A 21407-nucleotide genomic window follows, 5' to 3' on the forward strand; every position below is an offset into this window, starting at 1 on the left:
GCATAAACCGAGTATGGTGGCACACGGTTGTGTGTGTGTGTGAATGTGTGTCCATGCCTGTGAAGGCCAGGTGAGGCACTGCATCCTCTAGGCCTGGAGCACGAGTGCTCCGATGTGGGCAGGGAACTGAACTTGGGTCCTGTTCTTAACTGCTGAGCTCATTCCAGGCCCAAAGCTAAGGAAGGTTCTTGTTTCTTTCAAGAAAAAGGGCTACAGGTAGGCTCTGAGTTCAAGGCCAGCCTGGTCTACACAGTGAGTTCTGACCAGCCAAGGCCACAGAGTAAGACCCTGTCTCAACAGATTTTTTTTTTTTTTCATGAAAAAGGCAAGCAAGACCAGCCTGGTGGTGGTGGCACACACCTTTAATCCCAGCACGTGGAGGCGGCAGAGGCAGGCCAATCTCTGGGATTTGAGATTAGCCTGGTCTTCAAATCGAGTTCCAGGCTCTAAAGCTACAGAGAAACCTTGTCTCAAAAAAACCAAACCAACCCCCCCACACCAAAAAAAAAAAACCTCACAAAGAAAAATCAAAGACTAGCACCAGGCTCGGCATTCTGTGACTTTGAGGTCACCCTGCTCTCTACATAGTGAGTTCCAGGACAACCAGAGCTACATAGTCACAATCTGTTTAATACACAAGGGGTATTAGTGCATGTCTTTAATCTCAGCACTCAGGAGATAGAGGCAGGAGGATCTCTTGTGAGTTCAAGGCCAGCCTGTTCTACATAGTGAGTTCCATACCAGCTAGAGAAATGTGGTGAAACCCTGTCTCCAAAAACCAAAATGAAAACACTAAGACTAGTTAATTTTATTTAGACACTAGAAGAATGATGAATTTTGCCTGTAATAAATTAACTTTTCCACCCAGGTTGATAACTCACAAAATCCACAGGAGAATCTGAAATGTCAGACAGCAGGAAGTATTTTACCCTTGTGACTGTCTTCATGGCAGATGATCCCAAGTTTCTAAGTTTCTGAAAGCCAGAGGCAAGAAACAACTTGTGTCTTAGCAACTTTAGGCTTCAAAGTGAAGCCACCTGAGTTGTCTTTGTATTTCTTCCTGGCGTGCCTTACGGGTGTGACAGACATTAAAATCGTCATGGGTCCTTGGCGTCCCGACAACAAAGCACCGGTGCAGCAGCCCGACTGAGAAGAGGTCTGCCGCTCCTAGATCAGATCTAGAAGAAGACGATTTTCTTGTGCTTAGAGCTGGGGATTTGCCCCTTGGACTTCAGTCTCCGCACCGCCTCCCGCATGTGTTTGGGCTGCAGTGGGGGCGTCTCTCCCCACTTCTCACACACATCCAGGGCTAGTGTGGGGAGAGGAGACAGCACTGTTAGCACACGACTTTCTAATCGCAACCCAAGTTGTTTAAGTCTGGCTTTGTGAAACTTGCCAGTGAAATAAACAGATGTTTTTCCTTAAGAAAATGTTGTAAGGTCTGTCACGCTGGCTTTAGTTATCCCCACAGGGACTGTGTCACAGTTTAAGGAGGGAAAGTGGCATCACAGGCTAGAGACGAGCACTGAGAAGCAGCCAGACTCTACCTGCTGGAGGAAAAGCTCCCAGTGGGGCATTGCTAGCAGGAGCAGGGCACTGCTTGTCTTCTTACCCTCAACAGCAGAAGCAAGGTCTGCTGAGGAAAAGCACAACTGTTTTCGTCACCCTGGGCTAAGACAAGGGATTTCCTAGACGTCTAATCCCCATCCCCTACCCCCACCCACCCAGTGATAAAAATTACAAGAACAGCCATGCTCTCAAGGCGAGGCTCCCTTCAGGACCAACTTCTAGTATGGCTGGAAACTCCCACAGACCCTAAAATTCCCTGGTGTAGAGAATCTTGAGAGTAAGACAGCTGGGTGTTGGTGGCTCACGCCTTTGATCCCAGCACTCGAGAGGCAGAGGCAGGCCTGGTCTACAGAGCGAGTTCCAGGACAGCCTCGAAACAATACAGAGAAACCCTGTCTCAAAAAAAATAAATAATAATAATAATAATAAAATAAAACAAAAAAACCCCCAAAAAACCCAAAAAACAAAACACCTGAAAGTAAGATCCCCACAAGAGCAATGTATGTTGTGTAAGCAACAATACTCACCTTCTTCTACTACCTCCCCCACAAAAACTTTAGAAATACCGGACATGGCAATCACAACATTCTGGGACACAGAAGTTCCAGTGATGGACTGGATCAGCTTGAAGGAAGACAGAGAAAGGCTGTGTTAAGACAGTTAGCGACTGGCTTTGGAATATAGTGCAAGTCCATGCCACAATGAAGGCTGTGTGCTAAGACAGGCCATCGAAATACGGATCTGGGACTGGAAAGATGTCTCAGTTCCGAGTGCTGGCTGCTCTTTCAGAGGACTAGAGTTCAGTTCCAGCATCCACATTGGGTGGCTCACAACCACCCAGTCAAGGGGAGCTGATGCCTTTTCTGGCTTTCATGGGCACCCAGACATGTGGTACATACTCACAGATACATCAATAAAAAATAAAACAGTCAAAACAGAAAAACCCAAAGATTAATGTGTGCCGTGTCTTGCTACCCGTGGCATACAAGGCTGGAATTGGCCAGATGAGAGGTGACGTTATCCTCCCTTCTGATTAACATGGCCTCACTTGAGGTGCTGAAGACACAGCTGTGCCATCTAGCATCTTCCTAACATGGTGGGGAGGGAACACACTGGGCAGCGAATCCTTACCCTTTTAATGGCTGCCTTAGGGAAAGCTGACCGGCGATACATTTCATAACGGTTCAGCTGCTCCTCAGAAAAAGAAGAGACCAGGATTCTAGACAAAGATTCAGGTAATTAAGTTGGTTAATGAGATTGAATACTAAAACAGTAAATCAACAAAAAAATATGTTTCAAGGAGTAGGTGGGTTTTCAAGGAGAAGGTGGGTTTTCAAGGAGTAGGTGGGTTTTAGGCCTGGTGCTCCTGAGGAATGGCTACAGAGCATTTCCATTCCGAGGGACTTGGGAGAGAGAAAGGAAACCCACTTTCCTTTCCTGGGTGTGTTGACGCATGCCTGCTCAGGAGTGGAGGTCATCTGCAGCTACAGGAGCACATCTTGCGTATAGCAGTGTGAGGACAAAATACTGTACCCTGTGCTGACTGTACTTCACACTGCTGGTAAACACTTAGTACAGAAGTCTCTGTTCCAATCAGGGTTCTTCAATATTAAGTTTACAGGGAAACATCAAAACATGTATATTCTTCAGAAAAATTTTGAGATGTGATATAACTCAGGCTAGCCTCAAACTTGACGTTACCAAGGATGAACTTAAACTTCTGATCCTTGGGCCACCTTCCAGAGGGTGGGATTACAGATATGCCACCACACCTGGTTTTACTCAGTGCTGCATCAGCCACGGGGCTTCCTGCACACTCTGCAGGCAATCTGTGGTAGCCTCAGCCCCAACAGTTTCAGAGTCTATCTGCTATGCCTGTATGGTGTGTGCAGGTGTGGGGACACAGGAGAGACAACTGAGGTAAGCAGGTCTCTCCTTCCACCACGCAGGTCATGGGGATCGAACTGGTGTTGTCAGGCTTGCTGGCCAGTGCCCTATGTGCTGGGCTGTATCTGTTCTCTTTTAAAACTTATCTGTGTATGTTTGCTTGTGTGTGTCAGTGCGCATGTGTGTACAGGTGCGTGCAGACGTCAGAGGGGAGTACCAGGTCCTTTGGGACAAGTTACAGGCATTTGTGAGCAGCTTGATGTGAGTGCCGGGACCTTACTGGCCCACACCAGCGCAGACATCTCTTAACTTGTGAGCAGTCTCTCCAGCCCCTGTGTTCTTTACAATTCACTCTTAAATAAACAGATGGCTGAACCAAAACAGGAAATTCACAGAAATACCAATGGCAAATCAAGATGGAGAAGAAAAATGAACCTTAAGTATTAATCAAGGAACTTGAAATGATCAGCTAAAACAAGATCACCATTTTCATAAACCTGGAGATATGCTGAAAAGCCTTTGAAACTAGTGTTTATACGGCTGGTTTATCTTAGAAATGGATGTGATGCAGAGGTATGTCCAAAGATGTAACAGTGTTGTTAAAAAAGTGTGTTTTAAAAACTCTACCTAGAATAGAATAGGTAAAGAGGTTGATTTGATTCACACATAGATGAGATGCAGCACAACCAGGAAACACAAATATCTATGAAGATATTACACACACAGACATACCTAGATATACATTCTTAGAATAAGATTCAGCAGCTGGATTTTGGGCAATTTTTTTTTTTTTGGTATTCTGAATTATCTGCAATGAGCCCATATTATTGCAACCACAAAATAAAATCAAGTTTTTTGAAGAAAAATGATGATTTTGATGTATAATTACTGATATGGGAAACACTGACCAAATGTAGTATTTAAAACAAATTATTTAACATCCTCACATTTACGCTTTTATTTTATTTTGTGTGTATGCCTATGTTTGGAAGTCAAAGGACATTCCCAGGAACTGGTTTTGTCCTTCCACCACGTGGTTTCCCAGGAGCAAACTCAGGTCATAAGGCAGCTTGCTGGCCTGGAATTGTATCCAGGCATAGTGGCTCATGCCTGTAATCTCTCACAAGGGAGGCTGAGGCAGGAGGATCAGGAGGCCATGAGACCCGTCTAAAAAACCAACAGAAAGCAAGTGAGAGTGAGTGCAGAGCTGAGGTAGGACCCCAAAAGGGACAGTTAGAAGACTCACTGCATCTTCTGAATCTCATCTTCGTCCACTTTCTGCTTCTTCTCTCTCTTCTCTTTGGTGTCCAGTCTCAGCTTTTTGGCTGCAGGAGTAAGCAATGACGAGTCTTCCCTCTCAACCGCTGACAAGTCTGAGACATCCTGACTCTTGAGCTGGGAAGATGGACAGAAACTCATTACTTTTTTTTTTTTTTTTTTTTTTTTTTTTGGTTTTTCGAGACAGGGTTTCTCTGTGGCTTTGGAGGCTGTCCTGGAACTCACTTGGTAGTCCAGGCTGGTCTCGAACTCACAGAGATCCGCCTGCCTCTGCCTCCCGAGTGCTGGGATTAAAGGCATGCACCACCAATGCCCGGCTGAAACTTATTACATATTTGGCACACTTTTTGGGCTTGGGCAAAGTCAGCCCCCCTTTTCACAGCAGCAAATCCGTTTCTACAGGAGCTGTCTGGCTCTAGGCATTACCTATACCATCATCATTAAGAGGCTGTCTGTCTCCTAAAGGAAGACTATAGCTCAGCTGAAGAAGAAAATGGATAATCCAGTTTTCCATATGACCATGATCACATAGAGGTCCTGTATCTGTTTACCAAAGTAAGGGAATAACACCAAAGAGCCAAATCACCACTCCTCCACCCTCATCCTACAGAAGTCAGCACAGTTCTCCATCCAACAGCATTTCTGTCTTGGGTTCACCATTCTGTGCTGTGTGTGTGTTCTGACTCTTCCTCTACTGGATCATAAGATACTACCCTTCCCATTACTACACTAGAAACTTTTTTTTTTTGAGATGGCTGTCCTGGAATTGACTATGTAGACCAGGCCGACCTTCTGGAAATCCACCTTAAAGGTCTCTGCCACCACACCAGTTTGGAAACTTTTTTCTTTTGTAATTTAAGACATCTCATTTTGTAGCTTAGGCTGGTGGCCCAATACTCCCAATCTCCAAATTGTGGAAATTGTCCTGCCTCAGCCTCCTTGCTGGAATTGTCACCATACTGAGTTTAAATCAAAACTGAGATGGCAATGGGCGTTGGTGGCGCACGCCTTTAATCCCAGCACTTGGGAGGCAAAGGCAGGAGGATCTCTGTGAGTTCGAGGCCAGCCTGGTCTACAGAGTGAGCTCCAGGACAGCCTCCAAAGCCACAGAGAAACCCGGTCTCGAAAAGCCAAAAAACATAAACATACAAACAAATAAATAAATGAGAGATGGCTCAGAGGTTAAGAAAGAGCATTGGCTGCTCTTGCAGAGGATCCAGGTTCGATGACCAACATGACAGCTCACAGTCATCTGTAACTCGGTTCAGGGGATCTGATGCCTTCTTCTGACTTCCACAGGGACCAGGCACATATATGGCAAGCACCCATACACAAAGGCAAAAAACATCCATACAATAAAAAATTCTTTTTTTTTCCCCAAGGGACAGGGTTTCTCTGTATTGTCTTGGAAGCTGTCCTGGAACTCGCTTTGTAGACCAGGCTGGCCTCTAACTCACAGAGATCCGCCTGTCTTTGCCTCCCTAGTGCTGGGATTAAAGGCGTGCGCCACCAACGCCCGGAACAATAAAAAATTCTTAATATCCCAAATTTAAAATCATTATGCACATTCATGCATAATGTGTGTGGACTTGCAAGTGTTGATCACAGAGCAATTTTGTGGAGTTGGTTCTCTTGTGTCTTTATGTGGGTTCTGGGCATCAAACTCCATTCCCCAGGGTTTTGTGGCAAGCACCTTTACCCGCTGAGCCATTTGGCCTGCCCTCTGATAAAATCTGTTTGAGATGTTTGTTATTTACATTTCTCCCCAAGTAAGTATTCCAGTTTTACTGATGACAGGTGTAGTGTCGTGAACAGATTATGGAATCTTAATACATCAAAACTTAATCCTTTCATCTTCTTTTCCGTTACTGATCTACACACTTTTTCTAACCTCTGTGTTCCAGATTTTCAAATTTATTTATTTATTTATTTATTCTGAGATAGAGTTTCCCCGTGTAGTTTTGGAGCCTATCCTGGCACTTGCTCTGTAGACCAGGCTGGCCTTGAACTCACAGAGATCCCCCTGCTTCTGCCTCCCGAGTGCTGGGATTACGCCCGGTTCAGATTTTCAAATTTATTTGTCCTTAACTTTCCTCCTTTCTGTGGAGCTGGAATAGAAGCAGGTCTCATTTTGTAGCTCATTAAGTCTTGGAATCTATTCCTTCTACTTCAGCTACCTGCATGAGACATTTCAGCTTAAAAACAATTTTTTTCTTTTCTGAAAACAGTTTTGCTGCTGACCTGTGACAGGAGGGTCACAAGCTCAGGACCAGTCTGTGTTAGGGCAACGCTTCTCACGAAGAAAAGAGCAAAAATCCTGTAAAGTTTTGCTACATTTTCTTTTTCCTAGAAGTTATTCCTTGAGGCATTTTGAGACGGTTACGTTTAGAAAGCCCACTTCCATCCTATCTACTGTTCGCTCCACGATCTCTCAAAGTCGATCCCAGCTCTAGAACTCCCGAGATTTTGCCTGCAGAAAGGAACACTGAGGCTCGAGCAGGCAGCGAAGCCCAGCTTCGGAAGCCGCACAGATGATGAGTCTTAGTGAGGCCCCGGGACCCCTGGGATCGAGCATCCGAGGCACTGGCTCCGTGCAGACTGCGCGGCCCGGAACCAAAGCAGCACCTGCACGTCCCCCGTGCTCTCCCCTGGCCCTCGAGGCTGCGGCAGACAGCAGCGCCACCCGGGCGTCCCTCCAGCCGGATCAGCGCGGCCCCGCGCCTACCTCGCTCTCCTCCGCCGCCGCCTCTTTCAGCTCCGCGTCTCCGTCTCCGTCCGTTTCCTCGGGGAGTCCCTCGGGGTCGGCGGCCGCCGGGGCCCCTGGAGGAGCCCTCATCTCCTCCGACTCCCCCGGCTCTCCGCCTTTGTCCGAGGGCGACTCCCCGGGGTTGTCCATCGCGGCAGGAGCAAGACAGAGGTGGCGGCAGCACCGCCAGGTGAAGGAGCCGGACCGCTAGCCGGACCGCGGAACCGGGGCGGACGGCTGGTCGTCGCGCCGCGATGACGTCACCCACGGCTCCTCGGAGGGGCCATTTCCAGAAGTGCGTTGCTAGCTCAGGGGGATTCGTTTCAAACCGCGTCTGGTTTAACGAGAAAGAAAACTTAGAAGTGTGCATCGTCCGCCTTAGGGAAGCAGAGCTTCTGAAAGAGCGTACATTCGTTTGCCGAGAGGCTTCCTTTTCTTTTCCTTCATGGCAACGCAATGCCAGTCAATCCTTCGTTGCCCTGACTCCGGGGCACAGTCGCGGAACGGGATGAAAACGCGGTCCCGGGGCTTGCCGGCGTCAAAGAAACGCTGCTGCCTTGGACAGAACAACTTCCGGCCGGGAGCCGACCTCGTCTTTTTCGAAAGAACCGAGACCGCGGGCTTGTGCTCACCCGGGAATGGCTGTGGCTCTCCCTCGCCGACTCCAGCAGCAGAGTGTTTGCAGCGCTCTCGCCCTGCGCCTCAATTACCCGCCCCCTGCCTCGACTCAATCACATGTTTGTTTTTATCCAGTCCCGCCAATCCTCAATACCGCGACTGGTTTTCCCAATGTGACTTGAAAAGCACGTGTGGTTACTCTCATGACAACTAGGAGGGAGGTCTCTTCTAATCACTTCACTGAAGCCGTTAAGGACGGAGCGAGGGGAAACAAAAAAAAAAGTTGTTCTTTTTCCTTTTAAGTTCTTTCATATGCATGTGTGTTTTTAGCTGCGCGTACGTCTGCGCACCACAGGCGTTCGCAGCGCCCCGGGAGGCCAGAGCAGGGTGTCGGATCCGCTAGAGCTGGCGTTACCGACTGTAGGTGATAGGGATCCGACCCCGGTGGTCTTAGCCCCACGCCCCCCTCCAGCCACCGCCCCCTTTCTGAGACAGCCTCGCTACGCAGCCCCGGCTGGCCTGGGACTTGCTCTGAATGCAGGCCGGGCTGGCCTTACGCTCGCAGGGCTGCGCCCGCTTCTGCCTCCCGCTCGAGCGCTGGGCGGCGGGGGCCGCCGTCCCCTTTAACCGCTGTCTGGCCGCGCTCCGGCCTTCCCTCAAGGCGGCACCAGAGGGCGGGATTTTTCACGCCTGGGTCTAGTCTCCGCGCCTATTCCCTACAAGTCCTGAATGGGATTGTGAGCGTAGGCGCGGCGTTACCGAATTTCTCTTTTGTTTCTGCAGCGCCGGAACAAACGATGCGCTTCCCAGTCCCACGAGGTCCCCAAACCTTTGGGCAGGCCAGCACGTCAGGAGGCTCCCCCAGGTGTGTCATCTGCCACCTGTTGAAGGGGCGGGCGCGCTGGGCGTGGACCCCCATCTCCGCCCGGCTCGGCTCGGCTCGGCTCCGTCACCTGCACCGCGGCGCGGAGCCCCGCCCACTAGGTGGGCAAGGAGGCGGGGCGCGGGGGCGCGGTGACGCGTGACGCCGGATCCCGGAAGTGACGCGCCGCGGGAAGGGGGAGAGGCCGAGGAGGCGGGGGGGGGGTGTAGAGGGGGTGGCGTCCCCGGCCGGTTTGAGGGGTGCGTTGCCCGGAGACGGAAAGTTTGGGAGCTGCGGCAGGCTCTGCGTGGCCCCGGGCGGGGGTCCGAGGAGTGGCGGTCCTGGGGATGGGGAAGGAGCAGGAGCTGCTGGAGGCGGCCCGCACCGGGCACCTCCCGGCCGTGGAGAAGCTGCTGTCCGGGAAGCGGCTCTCCTCCGGCTTCGGCGGCGGCGGCGGCTCCGGCGGCGGCGGCGGCTCCGGGGGCGGCGGCCTCGGCTCTTCCAGCCACCCGCTTTCCAGTCTGCTGAGGTGAGTGCGCGCGGCGGCGCGGCTCGCAGCCTGGACGGCGCGGGCTCCCCCCGGAGAGGTGGCGGCTCCCGGGGCGCGCGCGCGCGGGCGCAGGCCGGGCTCTCTCGCGTCTGGCGCGGCGGCTGCGGAGAATGGGGGGAGTTGCCCGGGTGGCAGCCCGCGCCGCATGGCACAGCCCGGCGTCCCCCTCGCCCGCCGTGGGGTGCCAGCTGTCGCCTCTCACAAAAGCCACCGAAGAAGCAGACCGAGTTCGCGGGATCCTTCTCACATCCTGCAGGAACTCCCACGCCGTGCAGAGAGAGCCTGGCGACCACCCCGGAGCACACTCGCCTCGTTTCCTTCTCGTTGCAACTTGGAACGAGCGCTCCGCCGGGCTGTGCTGTGCGGGTCCCGGCTTTTGTTTGTTTTTAAAATTGCTTCTGCATTGATCGCGCACGAGGTGCTCAGGCTTTGAGCCTCTCTGGTGCCTGAAGCTCGATTTGTCGTCGGTTTCCTTGTAGTCACTCTCGCTGGGTTCGTCCGAGTGGCATATGCTCGTTTTCCCCCCTAGGGACTTACTCGGTAAGAAAGCAGGGTTTGGACAGACTTGTTAGGAAACTGAGGTGCGTTTTGACTTTCTGAGATCTGTTAGGCACTTGAATCCGGGGCTGCAAGGCTTGGGGTGGGGGGCCGCTCTTTGTGGCTTACAGGGGGGAGTGGAATGCTTTGTCAGAGTGTGTAAAATGTGTTGGTTCAGCAGCGCTTTCGTGGCTGTTTTCTTTTCCTTCCTTGTTCTTTTGAGGTTTTTAAGAAGTGGAAGTTCGCTTAGAAGCGGCCTCGTTAGCTTCTGTTCCCTGTGAATTTATGGACCTTCTTCAGTTTGCGTGAGCTTGTAGCGCTCGGGCGGAAGAAACCCAGGGCCCCCACAAACAGTCTGGCATTCGGTGCTGAGTACCGACCCTGATCTTTTCAGGGAGATGTTAAAAAGCCCTGCAGAAGAACCCTGTCCTTTGGGGAAGAAAAACCCCGTTCTGTTGGCTGCGATTCCCCTGGTCCCTTGGACGGTACTGGCTCGTAGTAGGCACTCAAGATTTGCTGAGTAGATATAAGTACTCATCGGAGAATGGTCATTTTTTGGTGTGTGCTCATGATGGAGTCTAGAAGTTGACATTGGGTGTCTCCTTCAATTGCTGTCCATCTTCTTTCTTCTTTCTTTGAGCCCGTGTCCCTCACCAGACCTGGAGTTTGCTGATTGTGCCGGACTGGCTGGCCAGCAAGTCCCAGGGACTCCCCTGCCTCTGCCTCCCCAGGACTAGGGTCACCCTCACACACAGCCCTGCTGGCCTTTCTGCTTGTTTTCTTTCCTCCCTCTAAACATGGGCGATAAAAATCCAGGGGCTCCTGTCTGCTGAACAAGCTCCCCTGAGGGGAGCCTCAGTCTCTAAATCAGTGACTGGACTGTCCTCACTGTTGGCGGTTGGTACCTGAGGGGAGCCTCCATCTCTAAAGAAATCAGTGGCGGTCCTCAGCTGTTGGCGGTTGGTACCTGAGAGTACAGACATCTCTTTGGGATGGGTTGGAAGTCAGAACCTCAGGGGAAGGGGTACTGAGGCTGACGTTGATCGCTCGCTCGTGTGTCGGTGAGAAGGTTCCGGGTAAGCACACTCTGCTCAGGGCCACAGAAAGGAGACTCGCTGGTGTTGGTGGGTCACTTGGGGCATTTCCTGCTTGGGATCTTGAGTAGTTGCACCACTTATGGGTAAGTAAGAGTGGGTCGGCGCACTGTTGCCTCTCTATTGACAGGCTTCACTTGGGTTCTCAGCTCCTATGCTGGTGCCTGGAGGCAGAATCGCAGGTTCTGCTAGTCACGGTTGCTGTTGCTGTGATCAAACCCGGTGGCCAAAAGCAACTTGGGGAGGAGAGAGTTTATTTAATGGCTTGCATTTCACATTGTAGTCTATCACTGAAGGACGTCAGGACAGGAACTCAAACAGGGCAGGAACCTGGAGGCAGGAGCTGATGCAGAGGCCATGAGCTGTTTACTGGTTTGCTCAGCCTGCTGCTTCCTTTCTTTCCTCCTTTCTTTCTTTCCTTCTTTCTTCCTTCCTTTCTTTCTTTCTTTCTTAATTTAAGTTAGAAACAAGCTTGTTTCACATGTCAATCCCACCTCCTTCTCCCTCCCCTCCTCCCCTGCCCGCCCCACCAGGTCCCCCAGTCCCCCACCCAATCTCCACTCTGATCCTCCATGGTGGATCTCCAGTGACTGTCATTTCATCCAGGTCAGACTGCTTTCTTTTTTTTTCCGAGACAGGGTTTCTCTGCATTGTTTTTGAGGCTGTCCTGGAACTTGCTCTGTAGACCAGGCTGGCCTCGAACTCACAGAGATCCGCCTGCCTCTGCCTCCCGAGTGCTGGGATCAAAGGCGTGCGCCACCACCGCCCGGCTCAGCCTGCTTTCTTATAGAACCCAGGACTACCAGCCCAGGGATGGCATCACTCACAATGGGCTGGGCCCTCCCCCATCAATCACTAATTGAGAAAATGCCCTATAGTCAGATCCTATGGAGGCATTTTCTCAATCGAGGCTCTCTCCTCTCTGATGACTCTAGTCTGTGTCGAGTTTACATAAAACCAGCCAGTACACAGGTGTTTAGCAAATAAACATTGAATTCATTTTTTTCTTTTCCTTTCTTCTTCTTTTTTTTTGGACAGTGTCTCACTATGTAGCCTTTGCTGGCCTGAAACTTGTTCTATAGGCCAGGCTGGCCTTTAACTAGCAGAAATCTGCCTGCCCTCTGCCTCCCAAGTACTGGCATTGAAAATGTGCATCACCAGGCCTGTTTTTAAATTCCACCTGCACTGTTTTTGACATCCTGCACTTTTGATGTCTGAGAGGTAAGGGAAAACTACACAAGCGTGGAAGCCCCTCTGATGAACTGATGATGTCATACTTGGAGGTTTGCCCGGAATGCCCCAACCCCCAGACCGTTCTGTTGGAGGAGTAAAGACTCATGTCTTCCCTCAAATACAGGCCACGTTCTTTCCCATTGGTGATCCCTCAGAGGCAGCTGTGACGTGGCTGAGGCCTAGCGGCCATGCAGTTGAGCAGGACTGTGAGGTCTGTTGAGCACGGTGGTTTTGGTTTGGGTTTCCTGCTGATGTTTCCAGTTTCTGCCATGAAGCATGAGTGGTGTCTCCCTTCCGTAGGGTCACAGAGCTGCTGGCCTCCTCATTGGCTCCTGTGTCTAGAGGAGGTACAGATGTCTGTGAGCTTCCCAGTCTCCCACGCTTGAGACTCTTAGAGACAGGGAGGGCATTTAGGCCCTTGTTACACTGGGTGTGTCATTAATTAGGGATGACTCTGGTTAACCTGCCAGAAGAGGTCGAGGCCATGCGTTTAAATAACCACTAGGTCAGCATGTCCCCTCTGCAGGTTTGGAGATGGTGGAGGGGAGTCCCCTATCTACCCAGCCTTTCTCATGCCAGGATCCGAGTTCTTATTGGAAGCTGTGGACTCCTAGCTTGGTGTCTTGGCTTTCATCAACTCGAACATCCTAGCTCATTAGTGCTGCGCCCCGTAGCCTACCTTTCCCTGGCAGTTTGAGGAGCTTATGGCTGCAGTGTTGAAAATCAGGTGTGTGTTTGTTTCTTCCTGTATTATGACCCCGTACTGTTCATTCCACAAAGATTTTGTATGTATTCTTTGTGTGTGTGTACATGGGGCTGCAGGTGTACATATGTGGGAGCCAGGGGTCAACCTTGGATGTCATTACTTTAGGTGCTGCCTGCCCCCTTTCGAGGGACTGTCTCTCAGGATTCTTCTTGTTTCCTTCTTCCCAGCCCTGGACTTACAAGCTGACACCACCATTCCTGGCATTTTTATATGAATTCTGGGGACTTGAACTTGGGTCCTCATGCCTGTAGGACAAGCACTTTACCAGATGAGCTATCCTCCCCCGCCCCCTTTTGTATATTCTGAAGTTAGAGGATTCTCCCTTTGCTCCTCGCATGCCTTGTGTCTTAAGAGTCATCTTCTACTCGGGTCTTAACCTCACACATCCTGACCGTAATGTATAGTAGTCACTGCCCCGTCCTTTACTTGCCTGCCTTGCACAGCTCATCTCTTTAGTCTGTTTGCTGATACACGCTGGGGTCATCTGAGAGAAGGGACCCCCAATTGAGAAAAGGCCTCCGGAGTGATGTGGGAGGAACCATAGTGAGCAGTGCCACCCTGGAAGGTCTAAGAAGCCATACGGAGTAACCCAGTAAGCAGAGTTCCTCCCTGGCTTCTGCTTCTGTTTCTGTCTCCACGCTCCTGCCTCAAGTTCCTACCCCAACTTCCTTCAGTGATCGAGTGTGTGTGACCCGAGAGTTCTCAGCTGAAATGATCCCTCTCCTCCCCAAGCTGCTTATGACTGTACTAGAAGCCCCCACACAGACAGCCCGTCCCCGTGATGTTCTCATGCTGCAGTCCATGCTGCAGTCCCCACTCACTGAAGAGCGAAACTGAACCATAATGCCAAGAAGACCCCTAGAAAAGCACGCACGGACACCGCGTCCTCCGGCTCCCGCGCTTGCACAGTCCCTTACTGCACTAGACTGAAGTCAGCGAAGGAGTCAGGCTGTCTGAATCCACAGTCTGCTGCCGCCACTGGCGGGACACTTGACTTGTAGAGGTTAGCCCCTTTGGTCCCCACTCTCTGTTAAGGAAGAGGATTAATATCACCTGCCATATGGACGCTGCCTGGGTTATAAGCGCAGTGAGCACATTGTGCCCCGGCCCCTAGAGCATCCTGTGCGCCCAGCTAATCCCACAGTCATCATGTTGCACTGTGGGAAGCAGGATGAGTTTTAAGTTTATTCATTCGTTTTAGAGACGGGGTCTAATGTAGTCAGGGCCGGCTTTGAACTTTCCATCTTCCAAGTTCCAGGTGCTGGTATGTTATGGGCATGTTCCACTGGGCCCCTGCTCAGACACATTTTAAGCGCTTTCACGCCTGGTGGTCCCTTCTCTGAGTGGTGACAGATTAGAAGCTGCCAGTAAGGGTGTGGACTTGCTTAGGCAGACATGTGAATGCCATTCATTAAATGTTTTACCTGTCATCCGCTTTGTTCCGGGCCAAGCGATTGCTAGATTCACTGTGAAATTTATCTCAACGCTAACATACAGCATTAGCCCTTCTCGCTGTGTGCACAGCTTGCTTATAGAGGTGTAGTAGTATAGCATACTCTGACAATCTGACAAAACGGAGAATGTAGCCAATGTTTGTGCCCACCCCTTAGTCGTTCCAGGCTGTGGATATAGGGGTTAGGATCTCTCCACACCTGAGCAGGCCCAGAGCATGATCGCGTTACGTTTAAGCAAGTGCTACTGACGATGAGTTTTCACTAGATTATGCTCAGTAGATGTTTAATTTCTGTCCAAGTGATGCCAGTATAATGCTGCTGCTTTACTAATGATCAGTAGATTAGATAGTCCTCCAAAGTGTCCAGTGCTATGGGGGTCCTGCGCTGCATGGAGTATATTTTGTATGGTATAGGCGCATTTTCTGTTTCTAGATGTACACCGTAGCTTGAGAACTGGGGACAAGACAGCCATTAAACTTTCCTACTCAGGGTGCTTTTAGCCGCAAGCACATAGCACGTGAGATTTTCCTGAAGTGGAGTTGACTGTGTTTACTGTGAAACTGCTGATTTCCAGGAAAGCAATTTATGTCTGAGAATACAGTAAGAGTTAGGTTGAAAGGTCAAAAGGTCAGAGAATATGAAACATGAGAAGAAACTTATCAGGTAATGGCTTAGAGCTGTAAGTTGAGTCCTGAGCCAGGAATTGGTGCATGTGAAAGGAAAATTGAAGTGAGGTGTGTGTGCCTGTGCGTGCGTGCGTGCGTGCGTGCGTGCGTGTGTGTGTGTGTGTGTGTGTGTGTGTGTGTGATGTAGGGGGATAAAGTCAGTTGGTGGTCAGGAAGAGACTTTGTCACAGCTCAGGGCAATCTGGACAGTACCAGCAGATGTAGTTTTAAGCTCTTTACTCTGTCTTCTTGTGAAAAAAAATAAACAAGGAGAAGATACCACAAATGACCTGAAATGGTTTTAACATCCTAAAGCACGTGTAAGACTGCAGAACGAGTAATGTGGAATGATTTTGTGAGTTTGCCTGATTTAAGTTGACTAACACAAAGGCAAACAAAAGAGAGACCCCCAAATAAAAACAAATGAAACCCACGGTATAAACTGGACATAGCCATCCTCTAGGATAGCGCCCCGCCCCTCTGGATCTTTCACTAAGCTGTCCTCATTAGAAAGTCTGTTCCAGGTGCTAGGGTGACCTTGAATCCAGGGCAGTGCATGTGTGAGGCAAGGGCTGCCTCGAGCTACAGCCCCAGCCAACCAGTTCGTAAAGAACTCAATGTATGAGTGTGCTGCCTGCGTGTGTCTGCGCAGTGTGTGCCTCCCTTTTCCCAGTGCAGGTCAGAAGAGGGTGTAGGATTCCCCCAGAGCTGGAGTCACCAGTGGTTGTGAGCCACTGTATGTATGCTGGGAACTGAACCCAGGCTCTCCACATTCTCCACCATAACAACCGACCTTCTCAATGACTGAGCCGTCTTTCCAGTTCCAAGAACTTTTTAGGATACTTTTTTTTAAAGCATGATTTTTGTTATCTGGAAGCCCTCTTCCTTAATTTTGGAATTGCCAAATGTTACGAGTGTCTCTAAAGGAGAGTGGTTACTTTGTTCAAAACAACAAAGCAAAAAGAAAACAAGGTAGCCATCCTGGTAGTGTGTTGCTTCATATCCAGGACCTTGGCTTCAGAATGGAGTCAGAGCTGGAGTTTGCTGGTGACTGTCAAGTCTAGACTTGACTTAGGTCTTTGCTAGGAGGAAAAACAATCTATAGAGCGCCACTCCTTTTGTTTGTTTGTTTTGTTTTTCGAGACAGGGTTTCTCAGTTTAGCCTTGGCAATCCTGGAACTAGCTTTGTAGACCAGGCTGGCCTGGAACTCAGAGATTGGCCTGCCTCTGCTCCTGTGTGCTGGGATTAAAGGTGTGTAACACCACTGCCTGTCTGAGTGTGTCATTCTTAAGTGAGTAGGATGTTATGTGTAGCAGAAGACGGTTTATGTATTTAGTAAGTCTATGCTCCCCTTTCTTCCAATTCCCCAGTTGAGTCCAGTTTTTACTACATTAGTTACAGAGCCTTGTATTATGAGGTGCTTTGTCAGCCTGAGCCTGCCCACTTGTCACAAGAGCTCAGGGACTAGTAGACGTTGCATCTTCTCCAGAAAAAACCCTTCAGTCCTCTCCCTGAGTTTGCTCACCCCAAACAGCTTTGGATTTGGGTTTCCAAGAAGGGAGGCGGGGGTCATTTCTGCCTAGGCACCAAGGAAACCCCCAAAGTAGACAGTCGAGGGCTTGTCTTTGGAAGCCACTCTCCCTGGTGGATAGGAGCAAGAGCTCCTTTCTGGAGTGCCCCAGGAAAAGGTTTCCCACATCGATTTCCAAAAGACTATGGGGAGATTTTCTGTGGTGTAGAAAATTATATCGTGGAATATGTTGCATCCATAGCACATCCTCAAATAATTTTGGTGTGGTTAGGGTTAGTGGTAGCAGCACAAGAAATTATACAGTAGGGCTTCCAATTTATCCTTCCTCAGTAATTTATAGATAAAGTTCATTTAGTTTACAAATCAAAAGTTTTTTTTTTAAATAAGTCAGTTGTCTGTCTTAAAACCAGCTGTGTTGGCCCTGTCACTGCAGTTACTGAGCCTATAGGGACGGATGTGACCTAGGAGACTCAGCTGCCTTCAGGCTGCTGCCCTGGAGTTCAGGACATCAGTCACTACAGCTCATGACTAAAGCTTCTCCAAGCTTATCTCTTCCTCCTAGGTAGGGGCCTGGTCTCCTCTCTAACATCAGGTGAGCCGAATCAAATATGCAAGGCATGTACGGCCTAGCACGCACCCGGGGTTAATAGACTTGGGCTGCTAGGACCATGCACACAGTCAGAGGTTAATACGCCGCAGCTGCTAGGATGGTCCACGGGAGTCAGGTGTCCCCACGAGTCTGCTCGTGAAGGACTTGTCTCTCACGGTTGACACTGTAAGGACAGTGCTGGTAGTACAGTAAGTGACAACACACAGTAAGTGACAACACACAGTAAGTGACAATATTGGCTCCTGATTCTTAAACACAGGAGAGGACTCTCAATTGACAGCCCACACCCTAACACCGTCACTTTATGTAGCCCTGGCTGTCCTGCAACTCACTCTGTAGACCAGGCTGGCCTCAAGTTCAGAGATCTGACTGCCTCTGTCTCCCGAGTGCTGGGTTTAAAGGCATGCACTTCCATGCTCATCACAGGAATCTAATCTTTAAAACATCAGAGGGGCAGCCGTGCGGTGGTGGTTCCAGGCTCCAAAGCTGCAGAGAAACCCTTGTCTCAGAAACCAAACCAAAACACCCATCAGAGTGACAAAGCTCAGCCAGGTCTTCAATCCCTTGCTTAATGTTCAGAATCTCTGCAGCTTTGGGGTTGTGGAGTGTGCTGGCTGCTCTTATGTCAGCCTGACACAGGCTAGATGACTGGGAAGGGAACCTCACCTGAGAAAATGCCTCCATCAGACTGGCCTGTGGGCAAGCCTGGGAGCATTTTCTTGACTGCTGTTTGACTGAGAGGGCTGAACTCACTGTGGGTGGTACCTCTCCTGGGCAGGTGGTCCTGGGTTGTATATGAAAACAGGTTGAGCAAGCCAGTAAGCAACATCCCTACCAACCCCTCCACCAACCCCCCACCCCCATGGCCACTGCTTCAGTTCCTGACCCCAGGTTCCTGCACTGACTTCCCAGGATGACGGAATGTGACATGGAAGTGTAAGTTAAGATGCACCCTCTCCTTCCCAAGTTGCTCTTGGTCATGGTGTTTGTCACAGCAACAGAAACCCCAACCAAGACATGGGGAGAGTGATCTAAGCCCCTTAGTGGGATTGTGACGTACCTAGAGCAGTGTGTCTCCCCGGTAGGTCCTGTGACTGCTCACACTAACCGTGACGGGCAAAGCAGTTTCACTCCAGTTGCACAGTTGCAGGCAGGGTTTGCTGTTGACTTAGAAAATAAATTTCATAGCTCTTTTGTTTTTTGTTTTTGTTTTTTGAGACAGTGTCTCACTGTGTAGACTGGCTGTCCTGAAACTCACTGTGTAGACCAGGCTGGCCTGGAACTCACAGAGCTCCGCCACTGGGATTAAAGCCATGCGCCATTGTGCTTGGCTTAGAGCTCATTTTATTTGGGGGCTGTAGACTCCTTCCTTGTTGTAGAAAAATCTCAAAACAAGAACACACACACACACAAATTATAACCCTACCACCTATAGATGTAACGGTTGCAATTGTGCTGTACATACTTGGATTTTTTTCTGTGCAAATCTTTTTTAAAAATGGAAATGACATTGTTCTGTTAGTAAACACGTGTCAAACCCTAACATAATGTCCTATGAAAATGTCCCTGTGGCCTGGTGTGGCGACAACACACCCCTCTGATCCCAGCACTCAGGAAACAGAGGAAGGTGGATCTCTGGGAGTTATAGGACAGCCAGAAAAACAAAACAAAACAAAAAGAAAAAGAAAAATCATTTTTTCTATACTCTCCAGCCTTCTTTTGAAAGGCTTAGTGATAGGTATGGTTTTAGAAGCTGTCATTTTTTTTTTTTTTTTTTTTTCTCGAGACAGGGTTTCTCTGTATTGGTTTGGAGGCTGTCCTGGAACTCATTCTGCAGACCAGGCTGACCTCGAACTCACAGAGTTCCGCCTGCCTCTGCCTCATGAGTGCTGGGATTAAAGGTGTGCGCCACCAACACCCAGCGAAACTGTCATTTCTTTAACCCCCTGCCTGATGTAAGATGTGAATTTCTTTTTAGTTATCTGCTCTTAGAACAGCTGTATGATGCATATCTTTGTAGGTAGGCTTAAAACTTTGAAAAAATTGTTACAGTATGTTATTTTTATTTTTTTAAAGATTCTTTTATCTGCATTTTATGTGCATAGGTGTTTTGTCTGCATGAATGCAGAGTCCAGAGAGGGTGTCAGATCCCCTAGAACTGTGAGTACAGATGGTTGTGAGCTACTATGTAGGTGTTGGGACTAGAACCTGGGCCCTCTGGAAGAACAACTAATACTCTTAACCACTGAGTGGTCTTCAGTCCTTGTTTTTATTTTTAGTTGGCAAAGTCGTTGTGCACATTTATGAGGAGCAGTCTGAGATCAGTGCATGCATACACTCTGTGCTGATGACATTTGTCAGTTTTGTGCAGTCTGAGATCAGTGCATGCATACACTCTGTGCTGATGACATTTGTCAGTTTTGTGCAGTCTGAGATCAGTGCATGCATACACTCTGTGCTGATGACATTTGTCAGTTTTGTGCAGTCTGAGATCAGTGCATGCATACACTCTGTGCTGATGACATTTGTCAGTTTTGTGCAGTCTGAGATCAGTGCATGTATACACTCTGTGTTGATGACATTTGTCAGTTTTGTGTTGGCCTTGCTAGCTGTTTCCAAATACTTAGTGGTTGTCAACTGTAGTTGTCCTTGTAACATTTGTAAACTCAGTAGAATGGCAGATGAAAATTGAGTATTCAGTCACTGCCATACTCATTAATGTGCAACTGAAATTGATAACGCTTATAAAATAATTCTGGGCCCCTGCCGTCTCTTGGGTCCTTGAGATAGGAGGAAATGCCTGGTCTATGGCTGTCAAGGACTTCTCATGTTCAGAATGCTGCCTTTATATAAACATAGAGTTTACATTTTTACAGCATTTATTTATTTGTGTGTATAGGTCAAAGGAAAACTTTTGTCGTTTTTCTTTTTGTTCTTTTGAGTCAGGGTCTCACTGTGTGTAGCTCTGTAGACCAGGCTGGACTCAGACTCACAGAGATCTGTCTGCCTCTGCTTCCTGTGGGCTGGGGTTAAAGGTGTCTGTTACTGTCATATCTCAGGGAACAATGTGAGACCCAGTAATAAAACTCAGGCCATCAGGCCTGTGCTCTGCAGAGCCTCACCACTAAGCCACAGCTCTGTCTGGAGTCAAGGGTTTTTGCTTCTTGGGTTTTTTCCTTAAAAAATTATTGTGCCTGTGTACATGTGGGGGTTCATGTGCCTTTGCATTTGTAGAGGCAAGAGGGTGTTGAGAGGTTCAGTTATTAAGAGTTCTTGTTGTGGCTGGGCGTTGGTGGTACAAGCCTTTAATCCCAGCACTCGGGAGGCAGAGGCAGGTGGATCTCTGTGAGTTCGAGGCCAGCCTGGTCTACAAGAGTGAGTTCCAGGACAGACTCCAAAGCCGCAGAGAAACCCTGTCTCGAAAAGAAGAAGAAGAAAAAAAAAGAGTTCTTGTTGCTCTTGTACCCATACTGGGCAGGTCACAGCCACCTGTAACTCCAGCTCCAGGAGACCCAACACCATCTCCTGGACTCCTGGGACTGCAGCCATGCACATAAGCCCACACGGACATACCTGTGTACTCATAGCTAAACATAAAAGTGGGTTTTGTTGTTCTCTTCTGAGAAGAGGATGCTGGATCCTTGGAGCTAGATTTGCAGGGTTTCCAGCTTGTTACCATGGGTACTGGGATCTGAACCTCAGTCCTCAGGATTACACATTTTCTTTTCGGATTATTTTATGTGCATAGGTGTTTTGCCTGTGTACCACATGAATGCCTGGTTCCTATAAAGGTCAGAAAAGGGCATGGGATCTCTTGGAACTGAAGTCATGACTGGTTATGAGCCACCCTGTGGGTATGGGAATCGAAACTGGGTCCTCTGGAAGAGCAGCCAGTGCTCTTAACTGCTGAGTCGTCTCTCCAGCCCCTGGTCCTCATGCAATCACAGGAGTTTTAGTGGTCAACTCGGGGCTGGTGTTGTTCAAAGGCGAATGTTTAGAAGCCCGT

The 21407-nt window shown here is 49.4% G+C and overlaps 2 protein-coding genes across 4 annotated transcripts in view; one reads left to right on the forward strand and one right to left on the reverse strand.

Moving 5' to 3' along the window:
- Nucleotides 1–793: 793 nt before the first annotated feature.
- Nucleotides 794–8546, reverse strand: Taf11 (TATA-box binding protein associated factor 11). Of its 3 annotated transcripts, XM_013124298.2 has the most exons (6): nt 7890–8544; nt 7460–7814; nt 4703–4851; nt 2701–2788; nt 2097–2193; nt 794–1309 (listed from the first exon to the last, which is right to left on the reverse strand). In XM_013124298.2, the coding sequence occupies exons 2-6, from the start codon at nt 7628–7630 to the stop codon at nt 1179–1181; spliced, it is 636 nt and encodes a 211-aa protein (XP_012979752.1). In that variant the 5' UTR covers nt 7631–7814; nt 7890–8544; the 3' UTR covers nt 794–1178. The 3 variants fall into 3 exon arrangements, with proteins under 3 accessions (XP_012979752.1, XP_012979753.1, XP_005084942.1); XM_013124299.2 differs by having other exon boundaries at nt 794–1178; nt 7460–8546; XM_005084885.3 differs by having other exon boundaries at nt 7460–8544.
- A 646-nt stretch (nt 8547–9192) lies between these two features.
- The window catches only part of Anks1a (ankyrin repeat and sterile alpha motif domain containing 1A), a 155851-nt gene continuing 143636 nt past the window's right edge, over nt 9193–21407 (forward strand). The window contains 1 exon segment of the mRNA XM_013124329.3: nt 9193–9489. Coding sequence (XP_012979783.1) covers nt 9308–9489 — 182 coding nt within the window. The 5' untranslated portion in view covers nt 9193–9307.

This window comes from Mesocricetus auratus, unplaced genomic scaffold, assembly GCF_017639785.1.
Source record: "Mesocricetus auratus isolate SY011 unplaced genomic scaffold, BCM_Maur_2.0 Super-Scaffold_100027, whole genome shotgun sequence".
NCBI classification, from domain to species: Eukaryota; Metazoa; Chordata; class Mammalia; order Rodentia; family Cricetidae; genus Mesocricetus; species Mesocricetus auratus.